Below are 19,732 nucleotides of genomic sequence, written 5' to 3' on the forward strand. Positions count from 1 at the left end.
AATTCAGTTTTCCTCAGGAGAAAGGAAATGCTTTCATGGCATTGCGAACAACTATGTACATCTGTCCCATTTACCTTAAAGGGTTAAAAATTGCATTAAGTAACTGCCATATATAAAATGAAACCTTTATAACACAAAAAAACTACTTCTAGTACAGTAGTTCTGGTACTATGAATAGACTTAGTGATCATAACTTCAAATGCAGCTGTTCAACTATGACTGTTTTCACGTTGTTTTGTTTTAAAACAGAGGTTGATATGCCCTCAGCACCCCCTGCAGTAGGGACACAGGGGCAGCTCTCTCTGAGGCCACCCCTCCCATCCTCACAGAGAAGGGCCCTGGGGCTACGACATAACCACCAGAGTGGAAGTCGTGGTGTCTAAAGTTCTAAGAGCTGGCCTGGCAGGGAACACTTCTTGGCATTTGTCGTGGATGTTTTCACACTAAATCCAGGCGCACAGCATTAGCACACGGGAGCCGCAACACCGCGTCACGACTACATTTGTCTGAAACATGCAGTCTTCCAGATCAGATTGCTTTCCCTATGTCTGGTAGAAAAACATGAATTATTTCACACAGATTCTTATAAAGATGGCCTCAGGAAAACCAGTTACAATGTAGACTGCCATTTTAATGAAATAGAATTAAATACATCTATTTCTGGAGCTATTTTCCTACTTGGTGTTCCACAGAGGAGACTTAAAAGCTGCTGAAACATCTCCATTCTTCATTCCCTGTCTCAGACTATATTCCTAATATGGCCAAAATAGATTCCTCCCAAGTGCTTTCCTTGTCTTATAGAATCCAACTGTCTTCTCCATGACTTGGGCACATTGTAACTCACTTTTAACCAATAGACTGTGACTTCCAAGGCTAGGTCAGAAAAGGCAATGAGGGGGCCAGCATTGCGTAGTGGGTAAGGCCTCCGCATGTGATGTTGACATCCCATATGAGCGCTGGTTCGAGTCCTGGCTGCTCTATTTCTGATCCAGCTCGCTGCTAATGTGCCTGGGAATGCAGCAGAGGATGGCCGAAGGACTTGGGCCTGTGCCCATGCGGAAGACCCGGAAGAAGCTCAGGCTCCTGGCTTCCGACTGGCTCAACTCCCGCTGTTGGCTGCCAGTTGGGGAGTAAACCAGCAGATTGAAGATCTCTCTCTGTAAATAGCCTTTCAAATAAAGAGAATAATAATAGTAATAAAATGGCCTTGATCTCTAGAATACTCATTGGCGTTCTAAATGGCTCGCCATGCTGTCATGAAACCCACCTGGTTTTCTTGAGGCTGCCCCATAATGTGGAAACCTAATTTTCCTGTGTGGAGAAACCACAGGGAGAGGTCAGGCCAGCCCTCAGCTGATCCATCATCTACCTTTAATGATGGAAGATACCAAGCCAGAACTCTCCACACACTAATACATGGCCACAAAAACCAGAATTATCTTAAACTACTAAATTTTGGGGTGATTTGTTACATGGCAACAGTAATAAGAGGGGCCGGCGCTGTGGTGCAGCAGGTTAAAGCCCTGGCCTGAAGCGCTGGAATCCCATGTGGGTGCTGGGCACATGGAAGACCTCTCTCTCCGTCTGCCTCTCTCTAACTCTGTCTTTCAAATAAATAAATCTTTAAAAAAATAGAACAGGTTTTTTTTTAAAGATTTATTTATTTTTTTACTTGAGAGTCAGAGTTACACATAGAGAGGAGGTGCAGAGAGAGAGAGAGAGAGAGAGGTCTTCCATCCGATGGTTCACTCCCCAATTGGCCGCAATGGCTGGAACTGTGCAGATCAGGAGTCAAGAGCCAGGAGCTTCTTCCAGGACTTCCACGTGGGTGCAGGGGCCCCAGGACTTGGACCATCTTCTGCTATCCCAGGCTATAGCAGAGGGCTGGATCGGAATGGGAGCAGCCGGTACTAGAACCGGCGCCCTTATGGGATGCCGGCACTTCAGGCCAGGGTGTTAACCTTCTGTGCCACAGTGGTGGCCCCAGAACAGGTTTTGGAAACTAGAATAGGTACCAGAATAATCTAAACCACACAGCACTTGCTTGAGGGTCTTGGGGAGATAGGTTATGGGTTTAAAGGGCTTTCCTGAAAATGTTAACAAGCCTGGAGTCTCAAGAATGCTTTCTGTGAGGACTAAAGATGCAACTAGACCTGAGAGAAAAGGAGACCATTGTTTAGTAGTGGAGAGTGTATCGACTTGATGCCATGGTAATAATGGAAGATAGGAAATGTAGCTAATAAGCCACATGATCCAGCTAAGGAGATGTCTAGATTGAAAATGAGAAGTACCCCCTGGATGCCTCTAGCTACCTGTAGCAAAATGTGAGAGATGAACTAAATGACAAATGATTGCATGGAAGGAAGCCAGGATGCTTTTCATTCTCAAACTCTAAGGTTGGCAAATGATTTTCAAATTGTGAAATGGCTTCAGTGCAAAAATTAAATCCAGGCTGGGGCTATGAGATTCTTTTTCAGTACCTCAACACCTAAGCTAGTGTTTTTAGAGCTTTTCAGATACAACCTAAAGGTGTGTCTTAAATTCTTTCTTTAAACAATAGGACTTTCAATACTATCAGGGGTCTTGTTCCATAGCAATCTCATAATGAACCTCATAGGTTTTATAAGTTGATGCATAAGAAATGTCTATCTTTTTAAAAAGAATTGTATCTGCTTAGACTGAAAGAGGGACAGTACAAAATGAAAAGCAGTCTATACTTCCAAGCTTTTATGGCTGGCAGGAGACTGAGAAAACCACTCCTGTGTAAACAGACTTTTTATTATGAAAAGAAGATAGCTCAGAGGAACACAGAAGGCAGAGCACAAAGGCATGGAGAACAACCCCAGGTGCAGGACTGAGCCCCAGTCAAGGGACTTACAAGATGTATTTGTCTGGATTTCAAAATTGCCATGGACCTTGTCACTGCCCCCTTTTTGGAATGTGTGTGTCCATTGCTGTTATTCTACATCTACACAATGATGCTATGTTGTGTGGGGGGCAGCGGACTGAGATAATTCTCCCTTCGGTTCACTGCCTTTGGAGCAACAATGCCCTTAGCCATTCCTGAGGAAGCACATCTGAGGAGCCCTGGACGGGGAGCCCCGAGGCCTGACCCCTGACTGGAAAGTATGGGACCTGTGTGGTTTCTTGCCAGGGGGTGAACACATCCTGCATGGGAAGGCAGGTGAATCGTGACTGCAGACAGACTGTGGCAGACTTTTCTAAAGATGGTGACAGCAGTCTCTGTCAGGCCTCACTCAAAAAGTAATGGAGTCTAACTGCCTTCTCAAATACGGATGGGTTTGTGACTCTTCTAACTGATGAAATGTGGAAGTGATACTTCCTGACTCCTGAGGCTAGGTCAGAAAAGATAAAGCTTGCAACTATGCATGAACACTTGTGCTGGGGTCCCAAACCACCAGGTGAGCCTTGGGACTGTCCTGAGGCTGCCGTGCTGGGAGGGAGCACAGGCCCACCCAGGTACAGAAGTCCTGAGACCGAAAGAATGGATCCCCAGTCAGCCTCCAGTTGCCACCTGAGTACAGCTATCCCAGAGACCCCAAACCAGAGTCATCCGTGAGGCCTTTCTTAACTTCCTTGACCCCTGGACACCATGCGTAAGAGTGAAATCATTGTTTTTCTTTCAAGCCATTAGGTTTGGGGGTTGAGTTGTTACAGCGACATAGTAACAGAATCACTCCCGTTACCACTCCCCCCATAGAAACCATTATAATGGGATATTCCCTTTTGTGAGTGTATTTTTCACATACATAATATATATGAAATAACAAATGGTGCAGTGGATTTTATTCCTTCTACTCTACTTGGCATTTTATACACTTGTTCACCTTGTTGTGTGTACCTCCGTTGTTTCCAGGTGGTGTGTAGTGTGGAATCCATTGCGTTGTACTTACCTACTCCTCCAGCAAGGCACCTCGAGGTCACATTGAACAGCCACACCACAGATGGAGCCAGCACTGATGTCCTGGGCCATTTCCCCCTTGCGGCTGTCTGTGAGAGTTGGGACAGTATCCCCAGGAGTGAGAGTGCTGGGGCAGAGGTCTAACTCTAAGCACTGCTGGACTTCTCTCCAGGATCACTGCACCAGTCTACACTGCCCAGCAGTGAGAATGAACACATGCAAATAACAAGGTTCTCACTTGCTGGCCCGATCCCTGTGTTGTTGATAAAAACAGCCGGTGACTCTGCTCTGGGTTTGTTTTCCACAAGAGCCCCAGATGCCTATAGGTTAGCTTCTTCCCTTCGAGAATGTCCTACTTCAAGTGCCCCTTAGCACCTTTCTGCGAAGAGCCCCTGCCTTGTCCTGTCACTCTCGCTCTTACCTGGCTGTGCTCTTCATAGTTCTTGCAATCTGTGTGTTTAGTGACTGCACCCCCACACATAGATGCACAGAAACGGTGTTGGGTGCACGTCTGTGACCAATGAGGATGTGATATGAATGACACCCACCCCACCCTTTCTTAGCAGAGGGAAGAGCACTGGGAGGGACGGATGCTCCCTAGTTTCTTCTTGTGTACACTTGGGGCTTGCTCTGCTCAGGGGTTAAGGGTACCAGGACATTCTGTTAGAGTAGGGGCCTTGCTCTCTGGGGGCAGAATTTGGGTTCTGTCAGTTTCAGGCACCACTGGTATCCTAAGTGCCCATAGTGAAATTTGCTTGATTAGCTTCTTGTTGAGCGAATGAAGGGACCCTGCAGGCCCTGGTCTCTAGTGTCGTTCATGACAAAGGAAGAAGATTAGCAAAAAGGCCTTGGGTAATAAGTACTTCAAGGAAGAATGTAGCACTGGGATGTCTGACATGATACCTGCTAGCTACGCATAGCACATGTAATTAATTAAAATGAAATTGTAGAGTCACCTCCTCAGTCACACTGGCCAATAACCACTCGTAGGTGGACGACAGCACTGATGGAGACTCTCCGTCGCCCGGAGTGCAGCATCGTGTGAAGACACTGGCTTCTCCCGGTGCGTCCTGAAAGTGCCAGCACTTGGGATGCAGTCTCCCTGCTTCCTTCCTCAAGAGGGTCAGGGTTTTACTCCATCATTAAAAATAAGAAGCCAGAGTCAGAAGGCAGAAGTCTTCCGTCCTACTGGCCTGTCTCAGAGAACGCCCTTAGCCTATGCAGCGTGCCCTCCACATCCCTGCGTAGAACATCGCGTTTAATTAGCACAAAGATACACAGAGATAAGGTTTATTTTCATATAATGTACATGTTTTCCAGAATGAACAAGTCTTCTGTTTTCTTTAACTGTTACATGCCGTATGAATTGTCCCTTTTTTGGGGGCCTGGATTAAAAAGTTGGAAAGTTGCTTTGTTGTCATTCACTCTTCAAAGCTGTGTGTTTAAGGGTAGAGTTAGTAAGTCCTTGCTAGCTGACCCTTGGCTATTATGAACACCTGCTTCAAATTTAAAACTTTAAGAATTACAGGGGAAATCAAACATTATAAATGTATTTGGGACATCTTTTGCCACTTCTTTGGAAGCCTCTGAAAACAAGCAGAAATCAACACACTTCCATCTTTGTTTTTTACTTTCAATAACTAATATCTTTGTGTATATGTATATATAGATAGATAATACTTATGAGTCATTTAGCAGGGTTTTTAAGTTTTATACTGCATTCATCCACCACAGCTCTTTCCAGATTGATAGGATGCAAATGAGGTAAGAATTAAGGCAAACCCAAAAGGCATGCAAATGTAGTATATTTATATTCACCGATGATGGAAGCTCTCGTGTGTGGACCAGACACAGGAGCCAAGGGCCCCTCTGTACGTCCGTCTGGCATTATTGTACAGGAGAGTGGCGACACAGCATAATTTAATTGAGTTACATTACTGTGAGGGTCTCAGTGCTACTAACATTATGTAATCAAGGAGACACGAGCATTAGCAAAACATGTACAAGAAATCATAGAGCTCTTTGCAGCACATTTCTGCCCAGGCTTTGGGGGAAGAAGGTTGTTTTTTTATGAAATGATATTACACAGATCACTTTGTGGCAGGTTGTCTGTTTGTCTCATTTTATAATATATGATTTTAAAATTCATTAGCAAATGACATTCTCATGCACACAAGTGTTTCAAACACAAGAAGCAAGTCCATTTATAGGTAGTCCAAGCAATATTGTGTGTGTGTGTGTGTGTGTGTGTGTGTGTATAGCTGCAGACTGAATGGAACATTGAGACTTCTGTGCAGTCCATAGCTTTGACATCAGCTCATTTCTGGATGTCGCACTGCAGAAGTAAAACAATGGAAGGGTCGCTCTTTGCAGCTTCTTTGAATTCATCCAGCGTGATCTGGTCGTCTTTGTTCTTATCCATCTTGCTGAAAATCTTGTCTACTCGCTGCTCAGGCGTGAGACCATCCTCATTCATCTTCATCATGATCACAGTGCCCACCATTTTGTAGATAGCCTTGGGAGAAAGAAGATGGTATTCACCTGAGTGGGTCCTGCTCCTCCTCCGAGCTCAGCTTCTCTTTCCCCAGAAGAAGTTCATTCCCTGTGCTTCTAGTTCCCATGGCAACCCATACCACTCCCCCCCCATCTGAATACATCTGACACTTTATTACAATAACTGCTTTGTCTTCCCCACTGGAGAGTATGTTCTATGAAGCTAGGAGCTGTGAACTTTACTTACTCCTGTGACTTCAGGCTTGGCACATGGTAACTTTTAATGAATATGGATTGAATAAAAACAACATGCTTGTAACTTGCTGCAGCATGGGTGTGAGGAGAGGGGGCAGTAGGAGGAATGGCCAAGTGAGGTGCTCGTGGAAGAGGAAACTGGAGGGGCCGGCAGTGTGGTGCAGTGGGTTAAGATGATGCCTGCAATGCTGGAATCCATATCGGTACCAGTTCAAGTCCCAGCTGCTCCACTATCAGTCCAGCTCCCTTTTAATGCACCTGGGAAAGCAGCAGGAGATGGCCCAAGTATTTGGATCCCTGCACCCACATGGGAGACTCAGATAAAGCTCCTGGCTCCTGGCTTCAGCCTGGCCCAGCTCTAGCTGTTGCAGCCAATTGAGGCATGAACCAGTAGATGGAAGATATCTGTCTCTCTAACTCTGCTTTTCAAATAAATAAATCTTTTAAAAAAATAAAACAGATGAACCCAGAGAGAGGGAGGCAAGATGCAGAACATAAAATTCTTATATACGACAGGGAATTTAAATGTGTTTTAAAGACTCCTTAAATGGTTTTCAGTAAGAGAATGATTTAACCTAATATGTATAAGCCTTGTGACCAGTGTGATATAAGAAGATGACTCCATGTTTCTGGCAGGAGGAAATGGATAGAAAAGGTGGCTCTTTGGTGAGATCAAGAATCATGGATTGGGGCTGGTGCCGCGGCTCACTAGGCTAATCCTCCACCTGTGGCACCAGCATCCAGGGTTCTAGTCCCAGTCGGGGTGCCAGATTCTGTCCCGGTTGCTCCTATTCCAGTCCAGCTCTCTGCTGTGGCCCAGGAGGGCAGTGGAGGATGGCCCAAGTGCTTAGGCCCTGCACCCCATGGGAGACCAGGAGGAAGCACCGGCTCCTGGCTTCAGATCGGCGCAGCGCACCTGCTGTAGCAGCCATTTGGGGGGTGAACCAACGGAAGGAAAACCTTTCTCTCTTTCTCTCACTGTCTATAACTCTCTCTGTGTCTCTCTCATTGTCTAACTCTGCCTAGCCAAAAAAAAAATCATGGATTGAAAAACAGGCTCGAGGAGGAAAATGAGGCATTCAGTCTCAAACACACTGAATTTGAAGTGTAGATGACAATCAACAAGTGCCAGTCTGAGAGAATGTGGAAAAGATGAAATGTGGTCCAACCTGATAAGAACTTAAAATCTGTTAAGGCAAGCAAGCCAGGTGTGCTGCTAAAATTGAGCTCTGAAAGAAGTTAGTTTAGGGAGAGACTAACTGTTGAGAGCCAAGTCAGGGAGGCAGAATATGGCTGCCTGAGTCGGGTTGGGAACAGGCAGGTGGGGAAAGGGGTCTTTCTGGGGGAGTGAAAATGTTTTAAAATTGGATTATGGTGAGGGTTGCATACCTCCTTAAGTTTAAAAAGTGTTACACTGTTCACTTAAAATGGGTGAATTTATGGTGCATAAATTATAATTCATTAAGTTTGTTTTAAAAAGGATAATTAGAAAGTTTAAATGATAATTAAGCAAGTTTAAATGTCCATGAGATACAATATTTGTGTGTGATCATTTTCATAACTGGATTATGTTAATTTATGGGGGAGAAGATGTAAAAATTTGTCTTTGAAAGAGGTAGACTATTGAAATTTCATTCTAGGCGTGGCGCTGTGGTCTAGCAGGTAAATCTGCCTCTTGCAGTGTTGGCATCCCATATGTTCACCAGTTTGAGAACTGGCTGCTCCACTTCGCTGCAGCTCTGTGCTGATGGCCTGGGAAAGCAGAAGATGGCACAAAGCCTTAGGCCCCTGCACCCACATAGGAGTCCCGGAGGAAGCTCCTGGCTCCTGGCTTCTCATTGGCCTAGCTCCACCCATTGCAACCATTTGGGGAGTGAACCAGCAGATGGAAGACCTCTCTCTCTCTCTCTCAATCTCTCTCTCTCTCTCTGCCTCTGCCTCTCTGTAACTCAGCCTTTTGAACAAATAAATAGATCTTAAAGAAAAAAAAAAGAAAAAAGAAATTTCATTCCATGGGCCATTGATAGTCAGGGTCCAGGTTAGCCTGGTAGCCTGAGTGGTGCAGGAGGGTAAAGCAGAGACTGCACAGTATGCCTAGAATTTAAAAAGAGACAAATGGGTCATCAACATGTGAGCTGCCACTCTCTGTCCTTTCAAACAGGAAGCCAAAAGACTTTACAGGAAGCAATGGCTATAAAGACAATTAGCAAAATAAATATCCTATTAATAAAGTCAGGGTAATAAAAAAAATGTAAACACAGAGACCTCAGCTAGCGATTCTGAAGATGGCAAGGTCTCATTAACTGTATCCAAAATGCAAGCCTGCCCTGTGGACCATGTTCCAGATGCAGATTCGTACACTTAACATCAACATCGGTCAAGATCTTGCCAGACCCAGAAGTGAAGATGAACATGGCCCCCAGGGATCTACAGAAACCCTCCAGGCACATGAGCTTCAATGTGGGTACTCCTAGTGTGGACCAAAAAGTCTAGCATGAAACTTGTCTGCGATCAAGAGATGTCACCACACCTGCTTTCCTAAAAAGAAACCATTAACGTTCATTCATCTAGAACTTGTAGACCCTTTAGACCTGTAGCCAACACTCCCACAAGACACACGTTCCCTCAGTGGGGTGGTGTAGCTCCTTGCTCTTTTCTCTCACCGACCCTGCCCCTCTTCTCAGCGCCTTCCTCACTCCATTGCCGTGGCCTGTTTACCACTCTGGGCAGGAGCCCTCAGTCAGTGAGCTCCTGGAGTGTTTTCATGTCTGTGTCTTTAACACGAGGTAGAAAGGCCAACCCCTACAGAGTGATCAGCTGCAGGCTACAGGAGCCCATAGTGGGATGGAGAACCCTGGAGTGAAGTGGGCCAAGAAGGCTTGGATGAGACAAGATAACCTAGACCTTGATGGGCACAGAGCTGCTAAGGACATTCCAGGAAGAGGAAGTGCTGAGAACACCAGTGCCCAGGCAGGAGTGCAGGGGGAGGCACCAGAGGCAGGCAGAGGAGCTGGAGGAGGGATGAGAGAAGCCGATCACAGTAAGAGCAGCTGCAGAGACCTGTGCCAGGGGAAGCATTTTGGCCAAAGGAAAACCAGCAATGCCATAATGAGACTGTCACTTTAAGTGTGTTGATGCGCTGGCCATGAACCAGGAGTTCAGAAACGAGGCAGCAGGTGGCAGGAAACTGTGCAGGAGTGCAGGCGAAAGGTGAGAAGCAGAAGCCTAAAGACAGCAGAGAAACACCTGCCAGCCGTTGAGTGCTGATGGAAGGGAGCACTGCACAGGTGCCGGAAGCCTCGGTCAGTTCCCACAGATGCGGGGCAGTTATCACCGATCAACCCATGAGGACGCCAAGGCCTGGCTGCTGGAAGCCCCACGGCAGGAAGTAGCAGCACAGGGCTCTGTGGGGACTGAACACGTGTACCCCGCCCCCCCATCTGTACATGAAAAGCTAATCCCCAAGTGAAGATGTCGGATGCTTTGGTGAACTTGTGATGGAGCCACCATGCACGGCTTGATGCCTTTAGAGGAGGCTCGAGACGGCTGCCCTGCCCCCACACCAGGTGAAGACCACCTGTGAGGCAGGAAGAGGGCCCTCGCCAGAGCTGGGGGCACCTGGAGTCCTGCTGCCAGCCTCCAGAACTCTGAGAAACATGCCTGTCCCCCACCTGGACATCATACACTAGGAGCGTGCGCAAGAATACGGGGAGCAGCTGTTTCATACCTCACACCTGGCAGCTGGCTGCAGTCCCAGGAGGAGGGCACAAAGGAGAGGTCGCAGCTTCCTGCCCGGGAGCAGCACAGGGCAAGACTGACTCCAGGAGGCAGCGGTCTGAGTGGGAAGGTGGAGCCAGCCAGAACTGGCCGAGGACTGGAGAGGAGGGAGCTGCGCAAAGATCTCCAGACGTCTGTCTCGGGGCTCCTTAACCTTCCTCTGACACCAGGCTGTGCTGGAGGAGCAGCTCCACAGACAACCCTCACCCCTCACCCCTCAGCCCGCACAGGAGGCTACAGAACATTCTAGTTCTAACCAGCGAGAGGGGAGAGAGCTGGCTGAGCACCAGCAGGGGTTCACTGCCCACTCCTCTTCCTTTTCAAGCAAAGCCTCTTGCTTCTGTAGTCACTGTCTGCACAGCCCCCACCCCTGTTCCCCTGGGGGCTCCAACTAGGAGTCTGCCCCACAGGCTGCTGAAACCACTCCTGAGCAGCCCGCCAGCCACCTCGGGGTTCCAAATCCACCTGCCAACTACTACTCCTTGTTCTGCTTCTGCCAGTTGCATTGGATGTGATAGCAGGCCCCTTCCCCCGAGAAACGTCTTTTTATTTCCCTTCCAGCCCTCCTCACTCTTATTTAAAAGCTTATTTATTTTAGTTATTTGAAAGGGAGAAGAAAGAGAGAGAGAATGAATGAGAATCTTCCACCTGTTAATTCACTCCCCAAATTCCTGAAACTGCTGGGATGCCTGAAGCCAGGAGTCTGGAACTCAATCCAGGCCTCCCATGTGAGTAGCAGGGGCCCCCAGTGTCCCCAGTGAGCAGCTGCTGCCCCCAGGGTACACGTTAGCAGGAAGCTGGAGTCAGGAGTGGAGTCAGGACTCAAACCCAGCACTTCAACGTGGGATGTGGGCATCCCAAGCACAATCTTAACCTCTCAGCCAAACTACCCCTCACACCACCTTCTTGACTTTGGTCTTGTTGACCATTCTTCCTCAGTCTCCTTTGAGGATGGCTCCTTGCGTTCCTCTCCTCTAAACATTACCATGCCCCAGAGCCCAGCCCTCGGCAAACCTCGTTTTCATCTATACCCCTGCATGCCTTTGTCCATTTAGCCAGAACAGCCCCACCACACACATGGCGATTTCCCAACCAGAGTAGAGAGACCTCACAATATCTGACTACTCAATATAGACCCCACAATAGCCCCAGAGTAGAAACACGGCTAACTACTTCCAAAGAAATCCTACTCCATCTGCCCTGACAAAACCGATAAACAGCCTTGGGGCAACTGCATGTATCATGCCTGCCTGTCAAAACAAATCCCAGCACACTGTAGACAAGGACATTAAAGTCCAGCTGTTATAACACTCATAAGGTCCAAACACCATTAAGGTTCATGAGGCACACCAAGAAGCAGGAAACTGGGACCCGCATAAGGTGAGTTTTCAGTGCATAAAAGCCTCCTACCAGAATGCCCTTTGTTAGGAGGAGAAAGTAAGAAAGAGCTGGAAGGATGAGGAAGAGATGTGGAGCGGCCTGGGGCATCCTCAGGACCGAGAAGGACAAGCACTGCTGGCCTGGTCCTGTCCCCTGGGCCTGCCTTGTCCTGCCGTGAGCTGGCCTGGCCCTTACAACGAGGTCTTCATGTTCTCCCATCAAACATAAACCATTTCATGGAACACCTGTGACTATAATCAAGCGAGGCAAAAATAAGATTGCTTTGTAATTATGTCTGGATACAGACAAAACACTGTCTAAGCCACAAAATGCCAAGCTCCATGCTGAGTAGCTGCTTCTGCTTCTGCTGCTGCTGCTGCACCGATCAGAGCCCCAGGCTTGGTCTAGTTTGCCCTGGTTGTACTTGAGCTGTATTGATTCACAATCATCCAAGTGGCCCCACTCCCTGGCAGTAGCCAGTCCAGAGCAGACTCCTGCTTCCCTGGACACTTCCCAATCCACCCAACCAAAGCTGGGATCCTGTGAGTCCCATCATCCTCTCACTGGAACACCTGCCACTGCTCCCTCACTACAGGGGTACAGGTTCAAGTTGTTTAACTTCGCAGGCGTGTTATTGGTGGTCTTTGGCTGAAGGGCATCGACAAGGATGAGAGAGGAGACTTTTGGGAGGAAAAGACTGACCCTCAGTGGGGAAAAACGGCAAGAAGTCAAAGAGAAGAATAAACTTGGAAAAACCTATTTTGTAGGAAGGTCAAAGAGACCTTGGAAAGAGGCAAGTGGAGTGTGGAAGATGGACAAAAATTAAAGGATGAGGAAGATGAGAAAATGAAGCCATCTATTCAGAATGATTGTTTTATCTTTTCTAATAATTTGGAAGGGTTTATTCAATTGAACGAAGGTCATGCAAATGGAGAACTAAGGTGTTTGTTTGCTGGGTGTGTTGGAAGGATGTAGGCATTGAAGCTAAGAGGAGAAGGAGCCACAGGAAGAGGAGAACAAACCACAAATGCCCAAAGAGGGGGCATCAGAAGAGCTCAGCTTCAGGGGCAGGCAAGAAGCCTTTTGTGTGTGCAGCAGGAGGCAGAGTGAGAGCAGTTTCGCGTTACTTGGGTCTTGGCTACCCTCCATGAATGCCAGCCCTGGGATATCTGCAGAAGGGAACACCCGGGTCTTGCCTATGGTGAGTCGTGTTTCTCACCCCTTCAGTCACAGTGATTGGTGCAGGGGTGGGCACACACGCAGAGAACAGTCCCAGAGCCATGCACCAACTGCTGAGTGCCTGCTGGAGTCCAGACATGGTTTTAGGTTCCCAGGATACAGCAGTGAGCAAGCTGGGTCCTTCTCACAGAGCTCCCAATCCACCATGCACTCTCCGGTGCCAGGTACTGTGGGGCAGGGGCCACCGCTGGGGCAGAAATCCCTTTGGCTGAGAGCTGAGATTGCATTGGGGAGGGGATGGGGAGGGCACATTTGGGTAGGGATGTGGGAAGGAGGGCCTCGCGGAGCTGCCGGGGTGAGGCGAGACAGAGGAACCCTTGGGAGGTGGCGGGAGAGGAAGAGAAGCCCCGTGGCAGGAGTGAGCGTTAGTGGGAGTCCAGAAAGGCTGTGGGTCAGGAGCGCAGCCTGCAGGGAGAGGGAGTGGTGGGTGGAGGTCGGAGCAGTGAAGAGGAATCCGGCGATGCCTGAAAACAACAGAGAGACTGCTGCTCCCTGTTCCGTGGTGGGAGCCTGGAAGGAGGCACCGGGGGCCCCTGGAGGCCTGGGCTGCCCACCCCAAGGAGCTGCTGTGAGGAAGAGAGTGTCGTGTCCAGCAGAACAGAGCTATGCAAGGGATAGGCTGCAGTGACCCTGAGCACACGCTCTGCCCAGCAAGCCTTGTTTGCCCAGGCTTACAGCGCCCTCTGTTGACTGGCAGGGCCGGACAGCCCGGACCTGTGACTGTGGGCAGGGAGCTGCAGGGCGCAGGGCACCCAGGCCAGAGAAGACAGGGCTTGGTGTGCAGCCGGGGTGCTCCTGTCAGCGCAACAGAGAAGCCACTGTCGGCCGGTGCCTGAGGAGGCTGCCCCAGGCCTGGCCAGGCCCCGGTCTCACCTCAATGATCTCCAGCATCTCCACTCGGGTGATCTTGCCGTCGCCATCCAGGTCGTACATGTTGAAGGCCCAGTTCAGCTTCTGCTCGAAGCTGCCCCTGGAGGTGATGGACAGGGCGCAGATGAACTCTCGGAAGTCGATGGTGCCGTCCCCGTTCTTGTCGAAGGTTCGGAAGGCGTGCTGCGCGAACTTGGACGCGTCGCCGTAGGGGAAGAACTGCAAGGCAGAACACACAGAGTCAGGGGCGGAGGGCGAGCAAGCGGGCTTTTGGCTCTTTACCTGGAGAGAGCGAAAGGTGACTCACTGCAGAGCCTCTCCTGCCACGGCCCCTCTGCTGGACCATGGCTTGGCCCAGTGCCCCAGGGCAAGGCAGGCCTCCCCTGGCGGGTCCACCCCTCCAGGCCCCGCACTCGTGGCTTTGAGTCGGTGGGACCCAGGGTCAGGCAAGAAGCATCCATGGGGGTCCTCACTTGCTGGGCAAATTTGGAGGCGGGAGCAGGTTCCTCTGCCTACACAGGGCGGTGCTACAGGAACTTCCGTCTTCCTCTAGGTGTGAACACGTAGGTTCACTGCCCCCCTGGGCCGGAGGGACGACACCCGGACCCGCTTTCTCTTGCCGCCGGCTCCCGGCCCAGCCCACGCACTCATCGCCTTCCTGCGTGAGGTTCCGGTGTCTGACTTCTTTTTACAGGGACAGTTCTTTGGCAGAACAGACATCTAAAATGCATTAAAAATAGAGCATGACTGGGCTTATTTGCAAGAGACATAAAGAGGCTTCTTCACAGAGCCAGCAGTCACCCAGGGTGCGTGGGCGTTGGAGAACGGACACGAAGAGCTAGAGGAGGCAGAAGCTGTGGGGAGCGGAGACCACGGAGACTCCGCCGTGCTGGCCTCGGTGCCCTTGGACTTGAGCCGACGCCTGTTGCAAGCAGCAGGTCGTTTTGATCATTAGCCAGCAAACTTCAAAGCCCAAATAAAAACAAAAACACACTCTGCTGTGTTGAAGTGGAGAGGGGATGTATGTATCACATACATCATTTTACAGACCACGTATCACAGGGATGCACGCGCTGGTGTCCCTGCCCCATCCCAGGTTCGGTCACTTGCTAAGTGGACCAGCTGGTCAGCTGCCATGCAGAGGGCTGCCTGCCTTTGGGGCCATCGGTGCATCTTTCCCACCATGCATCCTGCTCAGGGTCCTGCTGAGCCTGTCGGCCCGTCGTGCCTGCACCTAGACACACACAGGAAGACAGGAGACATCTTTGCAGGAGCACAGTGTACCTGTCCCCACAGGGATTCTGTCTGAGAGGCTCACTCCAGGGGGAGGAGGGGCAGGCATAGGCTTGTGTTTCAGTGGCATCCAGTTCTAGACACCTGAATTGGTTCCAGTTACTGTTACCCCAAAATTGAGTGGATTAAAAGAACATAATTGTTTTATTATCTCAGGAAAGGAAACTTGTCATCAGCAGGTTTTTCTGTGGCTGGGAAGAGCCACATCCTACCTTGTTTCTTCTTTCCTTCCACTTTTGTTTCATTTATGCTCTCCAACCTTTTTCATTAAAACTTGGGCCATTTTCATGTAGGCCCTGCCGTAGGCCTGGGGACACTGAGATCAGTAGCTCAAAGTCTCTGCTCTGCAGCTGCACAGCAGTTCTGGGGGGTCCAACTGAGAGTGGCCATGCTCATGTTGAACGGGAGCGGAGCAGTGGGTCAAGGGTTCCTCAGGCTCCGAGAGTGAGCTGTGGGGTTCAAGTGGGGATACGAAAGGCTTTCTTCCTCTTGGACCAGCTAAGCGCCATTCCTGCCCCACCCCGAAACTAGTCAGGGGCTCGGTACCTGACGGCAGGTTGCCAGGGGCTGGGATTCTACTGAGCAATTTTGAACGTCAGAGTGTCTTGGTAAGCAAGTTTGCTCCTTGGGTGCCTGGTGCACTAGTGGTCTTTGTTTCTTTCTCTGTGGGTGATACTAGGGTGCTTCGAAAGTTCATGGAAGGGGCTGGCGCTGTGGTGTACTAGGCTAAGCTTCTGCCTACGGCGCTGGCATCCCATATGAATGCTGGTTCGAGTCCCAGCTGTTCCACGTCTGATCCAGCTCTCTGCTATAGACTGGGAAAGCAGTGGAAGATGATCCAAGTCCTTGGGCCCCTGCATCCATGTAGAAGACCCGGAAGAAGCTCCTGGCACCTGGCTTTGGATCAGCCCAGCTCTAGCCATTGCAGCTATTTGGGGGAGTGAACCAGAGGATGGAAAACCTTCTCTCTGTCTCTCCCTCTCTCTGCCTGTAACTCTGCCTCTCAAATAAATAAATCTTAAAAAAAAAGTTCATGGAAAAATGGAATGAAAAACTTATTTTGGTGCAAAAAATTAAAATCCCTACTTGGGCTTTTCATCATACCCATTTTCTGTGAGCTTTTTGATGATCCTTGATTTCAAAGTTTTGGGTACCAAAATAAACACAACCTTTGATTCCATTTTCCGCGAACTTTTTGAAGTTTGTCAAATTTATGAAAATGCTCATCTGCCTCACGGTCGAGGGTCTGGGTGGAGGTGGCCTTCATATGAGCAGAGGGAGCCTGGTCCTCAGCTGGCTGGATCCTCCCTACATGGTTCAGCCATCAACCTTCCTCTGTGCAGCAGCCCAGTGGGCATTTTACTTCATTTGTGTGGGTTTCTGGCAATGTAATATCTTAACTATCTTATTTCTCACAGCCTACTTTTAAGTTCAAGGATACTTGACAGTTTTATCTAAAAATAACTAGGCACCTTAGGTCAGTATATTAAAAATTAATTTAGGTCTGAAAATCCTTGAGAGAAAAATCGATTGCAAATTTCCAGCTATAAAAGTTACATGTGCCTTGTGGCAGGTCTATTTCCTGAATTTCAGCACTGAATGTTTACTTCAGAAGAACTCAGGGGATGTTGAAGAGCCCTCTGCTATCTGGAGGGGTTGTTTCCTGCGAGAATTCATCCCATCGTGTTCTAAGAAATAATTCAAGTTCTTCTGATGAACTAATTCAATTCTGGATGGGTCATCACAGAAGAATGGAGCCACTCTCTATTCAGTCTCTTTAGGAAGAAAGTAAGGTCTCGAACTCATATTCATTTCTCTTAGAGGAAAACTGGGCTTGAGAAAGACAAGTACATTTCACATATTGTTGTTAGCAATTTGTTTTGTTTGTGAAGTTCAATGTGTTTTGCTTCAGTTCCTGTAGTACATATTGAGGTGGAGGTAATTTTTGGAGGAAGTGATCATCTACAATTATTCTAACATAATAGATGGAAAATAACTTTGAAGTTGAAAAATTATGTGTATACATTTAATTTACACGAGTTATCGTGTTTAATCTTTATAACAAGACCTGACATGGTCAAGGTTAATTTCATCTTGTGGAGGAAGAAACTGAATCCCAAAAGATTAAGTCATTTGCCCAGGGTTCCTGGCTGTCAGAAGAAGAAGGATGTGTCAATCTGTCCGATCATTTCTGCTACACCTGGAGATTTCTCTTAGTCAAGTGCTAGCCAAGGGCATAAGCCTAAGTCCACGCCTGAAGGAGCAAGCACATTCGCTGCGTTACATAATTCTTATAGAAGCTTAAAATTCGCGGCCATATTTATCGCCACCTTCTGGCAGCACGCATGTACTGCGAGGGAATTACGCTCCTAGGGAGGCTTTTCAAGGCTCACTCGTTCTTTAACTCTACAAACACTTATTGAGCAACTACTATGTGTTAAGCACTATATTGGGTGTTGGTAATAAAATGGAGCAAACACAGAGACTATTAAGGATATTAGGGGATGTAGATATTAGTGTAAGTACATATATAGTCAAATTAATATCTAAATAATTGTAAAATCACACTGTGACACACTAAAAGGCTATTGAGCCACACATAGAGTGATAGAGGTCATTTTATGAAGTCAAAACTTAGGTCTAATTAGCGTGCAGTTTCATCCCATGAGTCTAATATATAGGCTGCCGACAAGACATCGTTCTGAGCCTGAGCCTGAAACTTCTGGGACTATGTATGGCTGACTGCTCCTGGCTGCACGCACTCCACACTCTCACCCGCAACCAGCCAATGGAGAAGAAAACCACAGGAAACACTTGAGATCTTTGTCTCTCTTCAGGCAGACAATAGGAGTCTTGGCAGGGATTAACCGGCTCCCTCCAGGTGAGGCCAGGGCTGAAGAGTTCCCTGTGGATAGTGGGCCCAAGCCCTGTCTCTTTCTCTTCCTGTTATGCCGTTATGAATAAGAAGTTTGTGGTGAATGAGCACAGGCACATCAAGCTGAATACCGGTGTGTGTGGTACCATTAACCTCCGTAGCCCTGGGGCTGCTCCCTCCCCGGGGTGGGCACAGACAAGCTGTGTGATGGCCTCACCAAGAAATAGCCTCCAACTCTGCACTATGCCCTGGTGTAAGCTTCTGCTGCACCCCCACCCAGCCTCCCTCTGCACCATCTTGATGCCTGAATAGCGCATCCTTCCAGAACTTGTACTAAATTTGGAGAAGACATTGTAATGTTTCCCATGGGACTCACTCTCTCCGCACAGATGACTGGTACCCTGCTGCATCCTGCTGGAGAACGCAGTGTCCCCCAGAAGTTCCCAGCCCAACCTCTGGGTGGGGGCAGGCCTGCACAAGCAAGGCCACAGCCAGAACCCTTCCCACCCCACTGGGATGGCTGATGAGCTGTGTCTGGAGCTGAGACAGCAAGGCCACTGAGACCGGAGGACGAAGGATGGTCTTTCTCCAGGCGCAGCTCCTGGCTGATGCTGGGCAGCCCTCAGACCTCAGAATAGATTTCTGCCCATTAGTCTGCCTGAAATAGAGCTTGTGATAGAATCAAAGCACCAAAGTGTATTCTCGGGCTGCTCTGCTGCTCACAGCACTGGAGAGATCTGCCATCCAGACCCTCACAGTCCCTTCTCAAATGCCCTCACTTGGTGAATTCTATTTGCTTTTGTCTTCAGATATCAAGGTCTATGTTGTCTGACCTATGAACACACAAAAATGCAACTGTCTCACCAGTAGGGAAGTCTACTTTATTGCCTCTCAGAGGCCACCTCCCATCACCCTGTTGGAGTTAGCCAGCAGCTTCCAGCCTCTTAGGGATAACCTGGGCTTGCAGCTACCTCCCTAGGACCTGCTACATCTACAGTGGTTATCAGTCCATGGGTGACTCGCACGGAGCCAGATCCTAAGCAGGTCCTTTTCCTACCCCATCTCAGCTGATTCTCTCCGTAAGTTTAGGACTTGGAGAAGCGTCATTAGTCCAGGTTAAGTAGTTGGCTTAAGGTCAGACAACCATGGATGTGAAATGAGATCATACTCAGATCTTTGTCAGAGTCCTGGCTCTTCCTAGCTTCACTGCCCACCAACTGAGGTTTCCCTCTTCTGTACCAGCCCACAGACAGGTCCCAGAACTCTCTTCTGGGAGGCTCCCTGGGCAGTCCTGGCTGCACACTGTATCAAGCTACTCTTTGCTTTTGGCCTGTTGGTTTTGCCCCTCTCCCGTGAAGGCCCTCTGAGGGCCTGGGATACTCATATGAGCTTGCTCCTAACCCCCGGCTCTGGCAGCTGAGGCTTTCATGCCTAAAGTGGCAGCCTGCCCAGTATCTCTGCAGCGTTGGCAAGCAGGTGTTTAGTGGGGTCTAGGTACACTTGTCCTGAGCAGCTCGCCGATGTGGTGCCCTTGAGGGTTAATCTGGTGTTTTGGTTCTGACATTTGACTCTTCATCTCCATGAAACCATGGACATGAGACCTCTTGCCTTGGCTGCCTCCCTGGACC

At 48.8% G+C, this 19,732-nt stretch overlaps 1 protein-coding gene across 1 annotated transcript in view; it reads right to left on the minus strand.

Annotated features, from left to right (window-relative positions):
* Positions 1-5,196: 5,196 nt before the first annotated feature.
* The window catches only part of VSNL1 (visinin like 1), a 112,614-nt gene continuing 98,078 nt past the window's right edge, over positions 5,197-19,732 (minus strand). Inside the window, exons 3-4 of the mRNA XM_002710036.5 lie at positions 13,940-14,155; positions 5,197-6,437 (exon numbers count right to left, since the gene is read on the minus strand). Coding sequence (XP_002710082.1) covers positions 6,240-6,437; positions 13,940-14,155 — 414 coding nt within the window. The 3' untranslated portion in view covers positions 5,197-6,239. The remainder of the gene's footprint in view (positions 6,438-13,939; positions 14,156-19,732) is intronic.

This window comes from Oryctolagus cuniculus, chromosome 2 (genome assembly GCF_964237555.1).
Source record: "Oryctolagus cuniculus chromosome 2, mOryCun1.1, whole genome shotgun sequence".
In the NCBI taxonomy this organism is placed as follows: Eukaryota; Metazoa; Chordata; class Mammalia; order Lagomorpha; family Leporidae; genus Oryctolagus; species Oryctolagus cuniculus.